Consider the following 16,588-nt stretch of genomic DNA (forward strand, 5'->3'; position numbering starts at 1 on the left):
TCATATCCCATAAAGTTGTCCAAGGAAAACAACGGTACAATAAACATACTTTTTTCTCCCCCCGACAGTTTCAACAAAAATAGATTCAAACACTCTCAGTGCAATAAAAGACAATAACTGGCACTCCACTCTTATGTCTTCTGCTCCCACAGTGCAAACATACAGTATTCACAAAATAGAAGATATATATACACATCCCTAGATCCAATGCCTGCCTTTTCTGGGCAGGTAAAGGTGAAAACTAGACAATCATGACAGAATGTTCCTGTGTACAGTAAGTCATCATGTGGAAAACGTACAGAACACAGCTGTTTTTCTGTTGCATGTCTGAACTCCCCAGTGGAGCATTATATCATTATTTATTTGACCAAACCGTCTGTGTGGCAGCGCAGGGAATTCTAGACTGGTTTCAGTTGATCCAGAGACGGTGACTAGAAGGAATGGTAGTATGACATCATCTGGTTGGGTTAGGGTTAGTTTATAATAATGTTTATGATTCTTCACACAATGCTACCACAACAATTTACCTTGAATGGATGGAAATGTATGAAAGAGGTTTGTGTGTGTTCCCTCTAGCTATTTTATCTCTACAAACACATACAGCGCGTGCTAAATAAAATATTTTTTTGACAAAACTCAGACATAAATCATGTAGAAATTCACAATTTGACTTTATTTGGCGTCTGTGCTGCCCGACCTTTAAGCTCTGTTTTAATAAAATCTGTTCCTTTGCATATCATTTCTGTTTCTTTTTGTCTGGGTCATACATACAGTATCTGAAAATCTGTGACATATATAGCATTTGTTATATTTCATGTATTTATCACTCCTCTATTCATCTGTTTTCTATAAAATCTCTTTCTACCTCTGTCTCTATCTGTCCTCCATAAAATCTATCTATTCATTTAACCTCTATAAAACTCCCAATCTGAGGTAAAGACTTTCACAAACACCAGCTTTGGTCTTTAAGGCAAAGGAATCATTTTAGAAAAAAGGATTTGGGTTAGGAATCATGTCAGAAAGTGACTATATGACCAGAGTTATCTATTCAAGGTTTATTTGTCCTACATATTATTTCTGATTGTGAACGTTGACCCACTCTAGAGTCACAGCAAACAATACATGAAGAAGGAAGAGTTAGGAACCTTAGGAATGTTTGTAGTTTGGAAATCGCCAAATGTCTGTGAGATGAAAACTCAGTTGGCCTCATTGACGAAACGTGCGTACGATCAGATTAATTAACCCACAAACATGTCGGCATTCATTACTTTTTTTCTTACCTGAATGTTTTCTTTGGTACAATCCAATATCTATGTGTTTGGAAGCATGCATGAGGGCAGATACACTGAAGAGATTTCTACTACTAAAGTTTGTTTCTTTATGCAGAGTCACTTTAAGTAGTTACAGACCTCATTAACAACAACGTTTATTAATGTATTTGTAAGCCTAATAGGTTACTGATAATAGTCATTAACTACGCTATATGAATAAATTCATAGCCATAATATGCAATTCTGTTCACTTGGAAAAACATTTAGCTGACTGATCAAAATGATTAATTATGATATAATGACCCACGAGTATGCAGCCAAACCCGACAATGGTGCATGTGCTGCAGCAGCCTTGAGGAAAGAGTGCATCTTTAGGGATCATGATCTATCTGAGAGTAATCAATTACCCATGATGCACGTTAGACTGGAGCAGCAACTGAGCAGGAGACCAAAAAGGTCCCACCTGGACCTTCCACATGTCTAGGTGCTGTCTGCTCTTGTGATGGTCCAGAGGGAGTGGTGGATGGTGTCATTAGGCTGCCACCATAATGTATCAAATTCCCATATTCTGCAGTAGAATAGACTCCATGTAATTACTGGTCTGCCAAACACCATCATCATCATGTGCACATGAAAGGACTCATCATATAATTATCGTCATGCGTGTGCTCACTCTGCCACAGAGTGTAGTGTTGCTGGATGTGCTTGGAAACTGCAGGCAGAAAGCTCCTGTCAAGAGTTACAGTCAAAATCAGCAAACTTATTATAAAGCCTAAGGTCTGAGATTAACATCTGCTTGAATTAAATCAGTGTCCAGCTCTGCTGACTGGACACCTGACAGCGCAGTCTCTTCTATTATTCCCCAAATCCTTTTGACAGCGACTGGCCCTCCACCTGCAGATAATAAACTACACCTATTTCAAATTATACACTTTTTAGATTCTAAATTTAAGTCAAACCATTTCATTTTAATTTCTTAGTGTGTGTCTGCTGTTGCAGCATTGACAGCATCATTAGGCACTTTTCTGAAGAACAAAAGAAGAATTTCAGAGGTTTTGTGAATGAGGCCAAGTGAGTATTCATGATTTTTCCCAAAAGTTTGATCCATAATCATTAGCATGTTTTGCTGTGTTTGGTTAGGGTTCCTCATCCCTCAGCATCTTGGGTCACAGTGAACCCAGGTCTCCAAGGCAACCATTGACCACACCAACATGTATCCTCTAGTGCAGAGTACCACAGTCTAGTACTGAAGTACCTCATGTCCTGCAAGTTTTGGTTCCAGCTGTACTCTTGCATACCTGATCCAACTTGGCTAGGTTAGGGTTGGTGTGTTTGAAAGTGTGTAGCCCTTAATTGGATCAGGTGTGCAAGACTAAAGATGGAACAAAAACTTGCAGGAAGGAGATAGTTGAGGATCGGGTTGGGAAACATAATCCCATGAAGTACAGTTATCTGTGTGTGTGTGTGTATGTGTGTGTGTGTGAGTCCTCTCCCCAGTAAGCTGAGGGAAAGTTGCTCTTTGTTCCTGCAGTGGTTTCCAGGGGGCTGATGGGAAGTGTAGTGTCTATTAGTGAGTGATCTTCAAGCTTGAAGAAGAGCTGAATTGTGTTCTGCCCACAGCTCAGTCTCTCATAACACTGTTGACTGAATTACAGCTTAACAACCATAGGTAATTAAAATGAGACTGCTCATAAAAATGACATATGATTATATACTGTGTCTTGCAAAAGTATTAAGACCGCTTGACAATCAAGTTATTTCAAAATGCATTTATTTGGGATTTTTTGTCTGAGTTCTATGCAAAGCACTCATAACTCTCTTAAATAAACATCTATTTTACATACTGCAAGTATGTAAGTAAATCCAAAAAAATGATCCATATATCCCATATTGTGCTTAAGTATTCTGATGGAGAGTCCATCCTAAAATCTTCATTAACATCTAGTGAAAGGAGCTGCTCTCAGTTTTGTTAGCAAGCAAGACAAATACTTTTTTTCTGAAGGAAAACATTGCTCAAAACCACTACTAACAAGATAGAGTCCGCACACTAGAAATGGCGTGGTAAGCGCTGAAAGCACAATAATGAAAGAACAGTGCCTCTTTCTCAGGTCTTTGGTGACATGGCGCCTTAGCCCTTTGGGGGCTAATTCTGATGGCTTCCTATGTTTACCAATTTTTTGGATTAGCAGAGGTGCCTCAAAATATTTTTCCACTTAAATATGCCATGACATTATGACGGTTTTACTCACCTGGTGTTCTAGTCATGTTATATCCAAGCGGTGCAGATTATACTGATATTTATTATTGTTGGATTTGTCGGGTAACTTTTCATGTTTTTTGTTTTGTTTGTTTTTTGTCATTTATATTTTTTGTATATTATGTTTGTACTATTTGGGTTCTTTACATGTATTTCACTTTAATTCTCTATCTACCCAGAATCAGGTGACCTGTCAGGTGACCCCCTCTGAGAGGTATTATTCAGGTGTGTCTCTGTATGCACTCATGTCTGAAGAAGAGCTTACGCTCGAAATGTTACATGTGGTAATAAATACCATTGGCGCAATGTCTAGTGTGTGGACTCTATCTTGTTATAATTGACTGTTTCTCTGTCCAGCACCTAGTATTAGTTTTGTGCTTTTTTCTCAAAACCACTACATAAAATCTAACTGATGTTTGCGTAACAGATAATGAAAAATGTTGAGCAAATTTTTAGTGTGGCAATTTAGCACATTTGAATACTTTGGCTTCTCTGTTATTTTAATTTTTTACATTCACATAAATTTCTTCAGTTTTGTCTTTGATACAGCAGAGTGCTTTGCATAGAACTCAGACTGAAAATCCTGAATAAATGCATTTTGAAATAACAATAGCACAACAAAATGTGCCAAAAATCAAGGGTTGTGAATACTATTGTAAAGCACTGTATACTTGACAAAGTATGTTTTACATTGAAGTGTGTGTGTGTGTGTGTGTGTGTGTGTGTGTGTGTGTGTGCATGTTTGTAAAAGACTCAAATCTCCCTGTGGCATCATAATTCATGTTGGTTTATATTTTATCACACAGGCTGCCATGATACTCCACTGCTTTGCCCGAGATTGCTTCAGTTTACAGAGAAAACTTCTTCTACTTCTACTTTGACATTGTGCTAATTATTCCAATTTGAGCTCACTTCTCATTCAAACACATTGACAAATCAAACCATTGCAGTCATCTAGTGAAACAGATATCTTCCTACTAGTGGCCTAGTCATCCACTGCCCTGACCTGAATCCAAACTCTAGTCATCCACTGCTCTGACCTGAACCCAAACCCTAGTCATCCACTGTTCTCACCTGAACTCAAACCCTAGTCATCCACTGTTCTCACCTGAACCCAAACCCTAGTCATCCACTGGATACATCAGAAATTGCATCAATGACGTGGTACCCAGGTCGACTATACAGACATTCCCAAATCAGAAACCGTGGGTGAACAGTGACGTTCGTGCTCAGATCAAAGCACGATCTGCTGCTCACAGCGCAGGGGATTTGGATGAGTATCGGAAGGCCTGGTATGAGCTGAGGAAGGCTATCACGCTGGCGAAGGGACAATACAGAGACAAACTGGAGTCACACTACCATGGCTCCAACACCAGGGACATGTGGAGCGGACTGAAAACCATCACGGACTACAAAGGGAATACTAACTGGTCTGCTGAACCATCTGCATCTCTCCCAGATGAACTGAATGTGTTCTATGCACGCTTTGAGGTCAGTACTCCTGCTGCGGAAATACTATCAGACCAGAGTTCTGCCCACTGGAACTATCTAGTGCAGATGTGTGCAAGTCTCTAAAAAGAATTAATGCCCACAAAGCAGGATACTCTGTAACTTCTACAGATGCTCCATCGAGAGTATCCTGACTGGTTGCATCACCGTCTGCACCGCCCTGGAGCGTAAGACTCTACAGAGGGTGGTAAAAAAAAAAAAAGGGAGGTGCAGGAAGAAGGACCTCTACACCCAGAGGTGTAGGAAGGAGGACCTCTACACCCGGAGGTGTAGGAAGAAGCCCTGAACATTATTAAAGGCCATAGCCACAAACCGTTGGAACTGCTACCGTCTGGCAAACGGTACAGAAGCATCTGGACCTGAACCAGCAGGTTCAGGGACAGCTTCTACCCCCACACTATAAGACTTTTGAACTTTTGACTTTCGTTTTGTTATGCTTATGACAATAAAGAACCTTGAACCTTGAACTAAAAAATAAATGTATGAAATTGTTAGTTAACCAGCAAAGCAGTCTGTAGGATACAGTGGCCACATATAGTATGTAGCCTTAGCGTTGAGGTGTATATGTGGGAGCTGTGTATGTAAAGTGTATTTATGTAGATGTTATGATGGGGTTGGAGCCTGACACTGAATTGGCTGCTATGTGACAAAATGTCTAAAGCTGATCAGTGTTTTTTTAGGGGATCTATAAGGTTGTATGAGTGTCACTGGGTTTCTAAGCAATGCAAGTTTTCCTGTCGCTCAACTGACCTTAACCCAACTGACCCTAACCCAACTGACCGTAACCCAACTGATGCTAACCCAACTGACGCTAACCCAACTGACCCTAACCCAACTGACGCTAACCCAACTGACGCTAACCCAACTAACACTAACCTAACTGACCCTAAACCAACTGATGTTAACCCACCTAAACCTAGACCTAACCTCTGCCTCCATTCAGTCCGATCAACAACTCTCTTTGACATTGGGCAACACTAAGGGCAACAACAAGTAGTTGCCTCAGCAACTACTTGCTGATGCGAGTAGTTGCCCACCCCTTGGGTGGGCCCTGTTTATAGTTGCCCAATTAGTTGCCTATGGGGCAGTGGATGTGGCCAACCTGACAAACAACATGCCAGAATATACTCCATTTAAAATAGTGCTCTTTTTATCACAATAATAAAATTATTTTTAGATTATATTAGATTTTTTTAATATAAAAACCATGGTGACTCACTGACTTGGCTCAACATACTTTTTTTCCACACACAGATGAGTGTCATAGATTTTTTTTGAATATAAAAACCATGGTGACTTGGCTCAACATACTTTTTTTCCACACAGATGAGTGTCAGATTTTTTTTGAATATAAAAACCATGGTGACTTGGCTCAACATACCTTTTTTTCCACACAGATGAGTGTCATAGCAACAACCAAAACAAGATTTAGAAAGTTTACAGCTCTCTGCTACACGACTGTCAGGACTTTAGAAAAGTTCTAGTTCTAACCAGACAATTCTTTCATGATTCAAATAGAAAAATAACAAGTACAAAGACAATAGAAAGCTCAAGCTCTCTGACAGATTTGATTTGCTACACCAGTATGGCCACGCCTCCCTTCAATCTGATTGGACAGCAGCTGAATTTTCAGCACAACTGCAGGGAATGTAGATGTGATGGCATGTGGCGTTTGTGTGTGTGTATATGTGTGCATGCATGTATTGGTCTGTGTGTATGTGTATTTACAGTATATGTCTGTCTGTACGTGTGTATACACACACGTATATATGTTTATGTTAATGTGGAAAATATATATATCACATATGTGTGTGTGTATGTGTTGTTCATATGGCCATGTCCCCGAAGACAGCAGTAGTCTGGGCAGAGTATGTGTGTGTATGTGTATATGTGTATGTGTGTGTGTGTGTGTTTGTGTGTGTGTGTGAGTGTGTGTGTGTGTTGTTCATATGGCCGTGTCCCAGAACACAGCAGTCGTCTGGGCAGCGTATGTGTGTATATATGTGTGTGTATATGTGTGTGTATGTGTGTGTGTGTGTGTGTGTGTGTGTGTGTGTTGTCCATATGGCCGTGTCCCAGAACACAGCAGTAGTTTAGGCAGAGAATGTGTGTGTGTGTGTGTGTGTGTGGGTGTGTGTGTGTGTGTGTGGTTCATATGGCCGTGTCCCAGAACACAGCAGTCGTCTGGGCAGCGTAGGGCGGAGGCTGCTTCTTCTTCCAGCTCGGCAGGATCGGCATGCTGTCCTGTTTACACAGGTTCTTCTCCGGCCGCTGCCGTGCCTTGATCTCTCGACAGAGAACTCTCTTCTTCTCGATCATCTCCATCATAGTTGCATCACCACAAGCCCACGGCATCTGGGGGTGGACCACAGTTCAACATGAATATCTTTCTACCTGTCTAGTGCAGAGCTACCATGCCACAGACCAGCAATCAGCACATAACTCTCACATCTTTAAAGCTCTGTGATAACTTGTCCTGTCAGCAGCTCCTCTGGTCAGAATTAAGAACTGCACTCAACAAAGCAGCGTGAGCTTCAACTCTCCTGACACTGCAGGCTGCTGGGGTCAAACTGTTTGGACACAGAAACACTCACAATACTGTAAGATGCTTGGGATAAAACTAATAAAAGCTAACAGGCTAATATATAGGTAGGATGCTAACGCGGCCACAGTAGTTAGCATTAGTGTTAGCGTCTACTGACATAGTGCCTGGATGTTACATAAAATCACTTCTTGTGCGACTGTTTCCCTCCAGTGTTTTATCAGCACAGTGGGCTATAAGTTACAAAACCATCATGAAAAAATACATTATTTTGGTAAGAATTGTTGACAAAGTTTCCATTTCCTGAAAAAGGTGTCTGTCTGATCAACATGCTCCCAGCAGCATCAGGACAACAACAGGACAACAAGGACATAAAAACAAGACAGGAGTACTGTCATTTTAAAAGGTAAAGTAGTTGAGCTTGTCACCACCTACAAACACAGGGATTTCAACTGATGATCAGCTCTCCTTTAAACAGCATACAGCATCTGGTCCAAAAGTTGTGTTATATTTCAGGAACAAATCCTGTTTTTCTTTGGATGTCAGGTGTCAATTGGTGGAGGCTTCTTGTCTGCTGTTGGTTATAGTGATCTGCTATACATGACTGCCTAAGCTCACTGTCTTTACATGCTGATACTGTGCAGCATGGAGCTCTGAGCTTCATCTCACCCTCTGCTGTATATCACACTCCAAGGCTGGTCGGCCTTCTCTCTCAGGCTGGTATGTCTTCATCTAGAAGGATATTTAGGAAAACTCCCTTTCTGTCCGTCTTGCTGCATGTGTCCTAAATGTGGCAGGTAGAACTTGCGGTCTGAGGACAGACAGCAGCACTTCTGACTGTTTAAAGCTCCAAACTGAACTGGGTCAGAAGCGTTTCTGCTCTCTGCTGCTCTACCTGGACCAGCCTGCAGAGGGCGCTGAAGCTTCACAACACTCTCACTGCTGCTCACTGTCAGGCTGATGGAAAGTCTATGGAAACAGAATCTAGTGAAGATTGCAAATGTTTTAATAGTTAGAGAACCATGAGGAACATGGGATAGCGGCACTCCAAAAAGCCACAGCAAGATTTGGTCTCAATTTACCATTTTTTTATTGTTGGAATTCATCAGGCTAACGTGTTTCGGCATGGAGCCTTCATCAGAGCACCAGAGTTTTAATAGTTCGTTGTATTGTTATTATCATTATTATTTTTTCTCTCTTGCTATTTTTGATGACTTTGGTGTTTGTATCTATATATATATATATATATATACTGTATATTTGTATTGTTTAACCTTTGAAACTATGTGTTTTTAATTGTGAATGTGGAGCCGGGCGTTGCTGGAAAAGAGCCAACCTACCCTGGGTAAATAAAGGTTAAATAAAAGGAAATAAAAAAGACATAGATGTAAAGACAAGGACAAAGACAAGAATATAACGACAAGGACATAAAGACGAGGACATCAAGACAAGGATGGAAAGACATAGGACTCTATGGTAACCCTTTGTTTTACAGCTGATGACATCTGAACTATTCCTAATTAGACGTTAAAAAATGTGTTACACAGTAACATGGCTGCGTTATTTGATCTTAAATTATGTTATTGTCTAACTGGACTATAACTTACCATTTAGTTATTGCACCGTTAATTACTAACAACGTATGAACTATTCACTAACAAAAAAGAATTAAACAACAACATATTTGCGTTCATATGTATTTACACAGTAGGCCTACCAGACCTGTAATATGAAGCGGGTCTATTTTCTACAATTCAATAGTAATTCATATGTATTTACATGGTACCGGACCTGTAATATGAAGTGAGGTGTAAGTGGACAATAATTGATACAATGTGACCATGTTTAAATGGTAAATGGTCTTCTCTAATATTCTGTGTGTTAGTCCTAGCCGCAGCCACACATGGAGAATTTGAAATAAATCTGTCAAGCAGGAAAAAATAAGATACATTTATCATTCTAACTACCGTATTTCCTCTAATAGTGGCCAGTAGTCAATTAAAAGCCAGGTCTCCGATAATGGCCGGGGGCGTGGTCGACACGAACAAATAAAGGCCGGCCCCAAATACAGGCCGGGGAAAAAAACAAAGGAAAAACAACGGTGGACACCGGTAAACTCCTGGTACCTGTTATATAATGAAACTGTAGTTTGTAGTAATGTACAAGTGCCACAAGATGGCAGTACATTTGAAGTACCATATGGGACCCGTGCAAGTGTCAGTGACTGAATTTTCCACAACACCCATGCCACAACACAGAGAGCGAACATGGCACCCACCAGACGGAAATTTGATGTCAAATTCAAAGAGAGAGTTTTGCAGTATGCAGAGGAAAATTGAGGAGAGAAAGCTGCAAGGCACTTTGACATTGACCCGAAAAGAATCAGGTACTGGAAAAAACAGAAGAGTGAACTGCTGTTAGCTGACAAGGGGAGAGCACGGCTAGCTGGAGGCGGGAGGAAGAAAGTTAGCTCGGAGCTAGAGAGTAGGCTTTCAGAGTGGATTTACTCAGTGCGGGACAAACATAACCGAGTATCAAGAAAAATGATACAAAATAAAGCGAAGGAGAGTGAGTTATTGAAGTTGAAGTTACTTCAGTGAGTGATGGAGGCAAGATGTTTGTGGCTAGCAGGGGTTGGCTACAAAAATTTCTACAGCGCAACAACCTCTCACTTCGACGTCGCACCACCATGGCACAGAAAGACCCAGATCTACTCACTGAGAAACTTGTTTCGTTTGTTGACTATGTTGGCAAGGCTGTCAGCTCTAAAAGGATTTTAGAGAAGGACATCATTGCAATGGGCGAGACTGCAGTTTGGTTTGATATGGTGTCTCCCACTACTATTGATACACGAGGTGCGAAGAGTATGGCTCTGAAAACCACGGGACATGAGAAAAGTCATCTCACCATTGTCCTCGCTGCCAAGGCCGACGGCACCAAACTCAAGCAGTATACCGTCTTCAAAGGGGCGGTTCGTGACGTGAAGGCAATGCAGCAGCAGATCTCCAGCGCAGTGATCGCCACTTCTGTGAACAGCTGGATGAATGATACTCTCACCGCAGATTGGCTACAGTCCGTGGTAGGAAAATTCAACTTCACCCCGCGGCTCCTGGTGTGGGACTCATACCGCTGCCACATCAGTGCCGCCACCAAAGCTGAACTGAAATGTGACTACAATATCACAACAGCGGCGATCCCGGGAGGCTGCACTAAATATATCCAAGCCCCCGATGTGATGTGGAGCCAGCCCTTCAAGCAGAGTCTGCATAATGCCTACGATCAGTGGATGGCTGGGGATGCAGATAAGGATTACACAGCCGGAGGTGGTAACTTAAAAGCCCCCGCCCGCCGCCTGCTTGTGGACTGGGTGGTCGCCGCCTGGAACAAACTGGACAAGGATATGATCAGAAAGTCTTTCAGAGTTTGTGGACAGTCTGTGAAAACTGATGGGAGCGAAGACGACCTCATCCTCTGCTTCAGGGAGGGACAGCCCTGCGCCACCGGACATGAGGCTCTCACCCAGCTCCGACAGCGGGGCCAGGAGAACAGGTGCCAAGCTGCCCGAGATGAGGAAGATGAAGAGGAGCTATTTAACAATGAACCACCTGTAAGTGACCACCTATAATTGCACTGTTTATCAAGGTAAGCTGCGATGATGTTAATATTTAGGCAATATCCTATTTTTTGAGTCCGGATTTTGCTTGCAGCTGAATCTGATTGTTATTAACGTTTGACTGTGCTGTAAACTGGCTATTAATGTTTATATCCAGAGTACCTCAGATTTGTTTTGTTTTTATGTGACACTGAGCGTATTTGCCCTCCGGTACGTGACTGGTCATACTTCACACAAGTTAAATTGAAATGTTTGTGTAATGTTTTACAATAAAAGTCAGGAAATTAAGGGATTATGTCCATGGGCTTTTAATTTTATTAACAGCATAATGCAGTAACAAAAATTTAACAGGAAAGTCTAGAAGAGCTGCACTATTAAATTATTTTATCCCCATTCAAGTTAGCAGAGGTTAGCCCGCTCGGCCAGCGGAAGTCTCTGGAGCATGCCGTCGTCGATTACCGTAATTATCGCTAATGCATTGCAGTAACAAAAAAATGGCTACCTAACGTACCCCAACAGAAGCAGATCAGAAAACAAGAGGCTTCGTACTAAAATATGAGCAAATATACTTATCAAACAGAGGGAATTAGAAATAAAGGCCTGTCTCTAATATAAACCTGCTTCCAATAAAGGCCTGGTACCCTCTGCAGTTGAGGTAAATAAAGGCCCGGGCCAATATTAGAGGAAATACGGTATATACACATGACTGGTGTGAATGGTTGTCATCCAACAGTGGAGTGGAGACTGTGGAGGCGGAGCCATGTTCTATAGACATCACAGTCTGGCTAACCCTAACCCAAGGACATTGGATTCCTGTTGGGAGAAGCTTTTGTGGCAGAACAGCTCCAGACTTTTCATGTAATCACAAAATTGTTGGAGTGCTGTGGTGCAGTGTGCACTGTTTTTAAAAGGAAGGAAGAGGTGATTTGATTGGTCATGACTGAAGCCAGCCCCTACCACACCTGCTGATAAAGTATTCCTCCTAATCCCACTCCGTTTCCAACTGCACCGCACGCATCTGGCCAAGAAATTACCAAAAATCAGTCGCCATGCCCTGTGCGCTCGTGCCGTTCGCCTATGACTGCACTTTGCGCTGTGTACCATTGTTTCATGGAAATAGACATAGACATAAACACAAGGACATAAAGACAAAGACGTAAAGACAAAGACGTGAACACATGCCATGAAAACAAGACATGAAGACAACACATAAAGACAAGACATGAAGACAAGACCTGAAGACAAGACCTGAAGACAAGACCTGAAAACAAGACCTGAAGACAAGACCTGAAGACAAGACACGAAGACTAGACATAAAGACAAGACATGAAGACAAGACATGAAGACAAGACCTGAAGACAAGACATGGGACGTACAGACAAGGATCTAAAGACAAGGACATGAGTGCATACTATTTGGTAGGTTGTATGTGTATTTCTAATACATACTAATTAGTAGGTAGCATGGGTACTCCTACTGTATTCTATCTAGTAGGTAGAATATTGGCCAGTAGGTAGTATGTGTATTACCACCGTTCAGTAGGTAGTATGTGTATTACTACTGCATACTGTTCAGTAGGTAGTATGTGTATTACTACTGCATACTGTTCAGTAGGTAGTATGTGTATTACTACCATTCAGTAGTTAGTATGTGTATTACTACTGTTCAGTAGGTAGTATGAATGAATGAATGAATGAATGAAATTTTATTTTCATGTCATGCCAAATTAATGGCCCATCCCACATGAGATTACATGACAGTGTTTTGCAAACAAAAACAATTGCCATATAGGGCAAGGCTCAGATGGAGAGGGAGCCCTGGGTGACCCAGAACCCCCACCCCCCCCCCAGCACAAACACCATGACTACACAAGTTACAACTTCCATAATACTGTTTTATGTGGATAAAGCATATGATTATACACAGAAGGCAATACAAAATAAATTACTCATTTCATTTATACAATGCCTTTTTCCGCATTTCCCATGCCTTCTCTATATAATCAGCCTCTAAAAATGTTTCATTTTCAAAAAGCCAACTAAATCTCTACAGCCCATTTCTCTTTCAGCTGACAAAAAAAAAACGTTCTTTAATTAAATGAATATCTACTTTTACTTTTGAAACATAAAGTTCTTCACATCCTACATTAAAGAATAAGTTATGAATTCCTCTTGCCCAAGGACCTATCATCTGTAAATCCCACTCAAATATTCTCCTGGCTAACCTTTAACAGGCTGTTCCATAACCGGATCATACCTGCCTTCCTACGTAATTCATATGTTTCCCACCCCATATCCCCAGCAATGGCATGGGTTGGTGCAAATTTGTGTACTCCAAGAAATGTCCCCAAACCCCAGAAGCATAGTCCAACACTGGACAAACACATGCTTGATACAGTTTGGTATAGGTGGAAAACCCAATATCTCTCAGCTCTTTAGTTTTACCAATCACTCCTCCTAAAGCTCTACTAGCTGACTCAGAAAGAACATCAGTGCCCTTTATAAAATTCATATGCTCATGAAGATAGAATCCAAGATATTTATAGCATGTTGTATAATTCAATTTCTTTCCACCGAAATGGAATTGAAAATTACTAATATCTTCTACTGGATTTCTAAAATGCATTATTTCCATTTTCTTATCATTTATGGAGAGTCTCCATTTCCTGCACCAGTCATAGGCACTGGACAGCATTTTTTGTAAATCCTCTTCTGTCTCGGCCAATAAAACAATATCATCTGCATACAAAAGGGCACTAACCTTCTCTTCGCCAAATCTCACTCCACATCTCAAATCTTTAATTATTTCAACCAAATCATTGATATAGATTGCGAAAAGCATCCCCCTGCTTAACCCCTGATGGTGTTGAGAACCACCCAGTTAAACAATCATTCACCCTTACACAAGCTTTAGGATCTCTATACAGAGAACTAATAGCTTGGTAAAACTTACCAAGTATGTGTATTACTACTATTCAGTAGGTAGTATGTGTATTACTACTGCATACTGCTCAGTAGGTAGTATGTGTATTACTACTGTTCAGTAGATAGTATGTGTATTACTACTGTTCAGTAGGTAGTATGTGTATTACTACTGCATACTGTTCAGTAGGTAGTATGTGTATTACTACTGTTCAATAGGTAGTATGTGTATTACTACTGTTCAGTAGGTAGTATGTGTATTACTACTGCATACTATTCAGTAGGTAGTATGTGTATTACTACTGTTCAGTAGGTAGTATGTGTATTACTACTGCATACTGTTCAGTAGGTAGTATGTGTATTACTACTGTTCAGTAGGTAGTATGTGTATTACTACTAAGTTTTTAACTGAGTTTTCTGATTTATCGCTTATTCTAATTAAGTATGACCGACTTCTACTATCTGGAGATTTTAACCCTCATATAGATGATGAATCAGACAAAAAAGCAATAGAGTTCATAAGCCTTGTACAGAGTCTTGATTTAATTCAACATGTAAGTGCACCAACACACATTAGGCCACTCACTTGATCTGGTTCTTTCTAAAGGCATTGATATTGTAATCCCATCCATCCTTGATGTCTCCTTCTCTGATCACTCGTGTGTATTTTTTCTTGCTGCCGAGGCAACTAAGAAATGTTCTGCCCTGATGAGCTCTGTGCCTCCCCCTGCTACTGGCTGCTCCTTTGACAAAGTTGTGGATATATTTTATGAAAACCTCAGAATATCTATTGACAGTGTTGCCCCCCAATAGCTAGAAAAGCACACTGTAAGAGACCTGCACCATGGAAAAACGATTTTACCCGAAACCTTAAAAAAGATTGTAGAAAGGCAGAACGTAGATGGAGAAAATCTAAACTAACTGTTCACCTAGAGATCCTCAGAGAAAAAATTTGAAGGTACAACCAAGCTATTTGAAAAGAGACAGACTTACTTCTTCAATATATATATCATTGAAAATAACCATAATCGCAGAATATTGTTTACCACAATTAATAGCTTGTTCCATCCATTTCAAAATTCCAATCTGGTCAACAATTTATCCTGTGAAGACTTATTCTTTAAGAATAAAATTTCTGTCATAAGATCCAGCATTAAGAACACAAGCGGGGACCTGGTACTGGACCTTCCATCCAACTCCCCCTCTGCTACACAGAATAACTTTACTCCAATAGCTGGAGCTACACTTAACAAAGTAGTGATGGGAATGAAATCATCTACTTGTTTACTTGACCCCATTCCCACTCGACTCTTCAAGGATAGTTTTGATAGTTTTTCTCCCCACACTCTTCACATTTTAAACTCTTCACAGTTTTTCCAAATGCTTTTAAATCTGCAATAGTCAGTCCCTCCAGGAAATAGCGATTTTGCAATCGCAATAATTAACGCAAATTCAAGAAATGTCTGGAATATTTGTGAGAGCTTGTAGTTTTGCAAAATTCCCGCAACTTTTCCGCATGAAATGGCCAAATCAACAGGCCGCTTGTGACAAACAAACAAAAAACTCTGTGAAATCCTGGTGGGACTGAATAGGTAAACCTTTACTAAAGAAGCCAAAACTGGATAGCAGTGTCCTTAATAATTACCGCCCCATCTCCAACATATCCTTTCTAGGCAAAGTGCTTGAGAAAGTAGTCTATAATCAAGTAAATGAATACCTCAAGGAAAACAAGATCATGGAACGATTGACCAACAATGACGTTGATGCAAGTAATGTAGCAATCTTCATTCTGTTAGATTTAAGTGCCGCTTTCGACACGATTGATCAAAAAATCTTGATTCATTGTCTTGAAGAGTGGGTTGGTTTATCTGGCAATGTAATCAATTGGTTTCGTTCATACTTATGCGGCAGACATTTTGCTGTACTGTTAAATGATGAATTCTCTGACAACTTAAGCGTTGATTTTGGAATTCCTCAGGGAAGCATTCTTGGGCCTCTCCTTTTCTCTTTATATATGTTACCTTTAGGCTATGTCATTTGCCAATATGGGGTAAATTTTCAAGCCTGTCCTCCCCCAAAAAACGACCCCATAGGTCGTTTGTACAAGCAGCTTATTACGACCTATAGTTATGTTTTAAAGTTAAGCGACCTCTAGCGGCTGTGTAAATAACGACAATGTGCTACGTTGGTCTGCGTCCACGTCACGTGACTGTCAAGTTTCTCTCTCAACATTGAAATAACACGGTGGAAAGTAAGGGCGTTGTGGTCGGGGATGGCGGATGGGCGTATGCGTTTGCCTTTGATGTTGGTGACCGGGGTTCGATTACCAGCGTTTCCAAATTTAACCCTGACCAAACCATTTTCCTAACCTTAACCAAGTTGTTTTAGTTGCCTAACCATAACCATAACCCAAGTTGTTTTCATTTCACGTATTTTTGTGAGATCACGTTGGAAACGCTCCTGTGGGTCGTATTA

General features: G+C 40.8%; 1 protein-coding gene across 1 annotated transcript in view; it reads right to left on the reverse strand.

Annotated features, from left to right (window-relative positions):
* Nucleotides 1-7,188: 7,188 nt before the first annotated feature.
* nyap2a (neuronal tyrosine-phosphorylated phosphoinositide-3-kinase adaptor 2a) overlaps nt 7,189-16,588 on the reverse strand; it is a 54,828-nt gene continuing 45,428 nt past the window's right edge. The window contains exon 6 of the mRNA XM_078282321.1: nt 7,189-7,392. Coding sequence (XP_078138447.1) covers nt 7,189-7,392 — 204 coding nt within the window. The remainder of the gene's footprint in view (nt 7,393-16,588) is intronic.

The sequence above is a fragment of the Centroberyx gerrardi genome, unplaced genomic scaffold (genome assembly GCF_048128805.1).
Source record: "Centroberyx gerrardi isolate f3 unplaced genomic scaffold, fCenGer3.hap1.cur.20231027 Scaffold_51, whole genome shotgun sequence".
Classification (NCBI taxonomy): Eukaryota; Metazoa; Chordata; class Actinopteri; order Beryciformes; family Berycidae; genus Centroberyx; species Centroberyx gerrardi.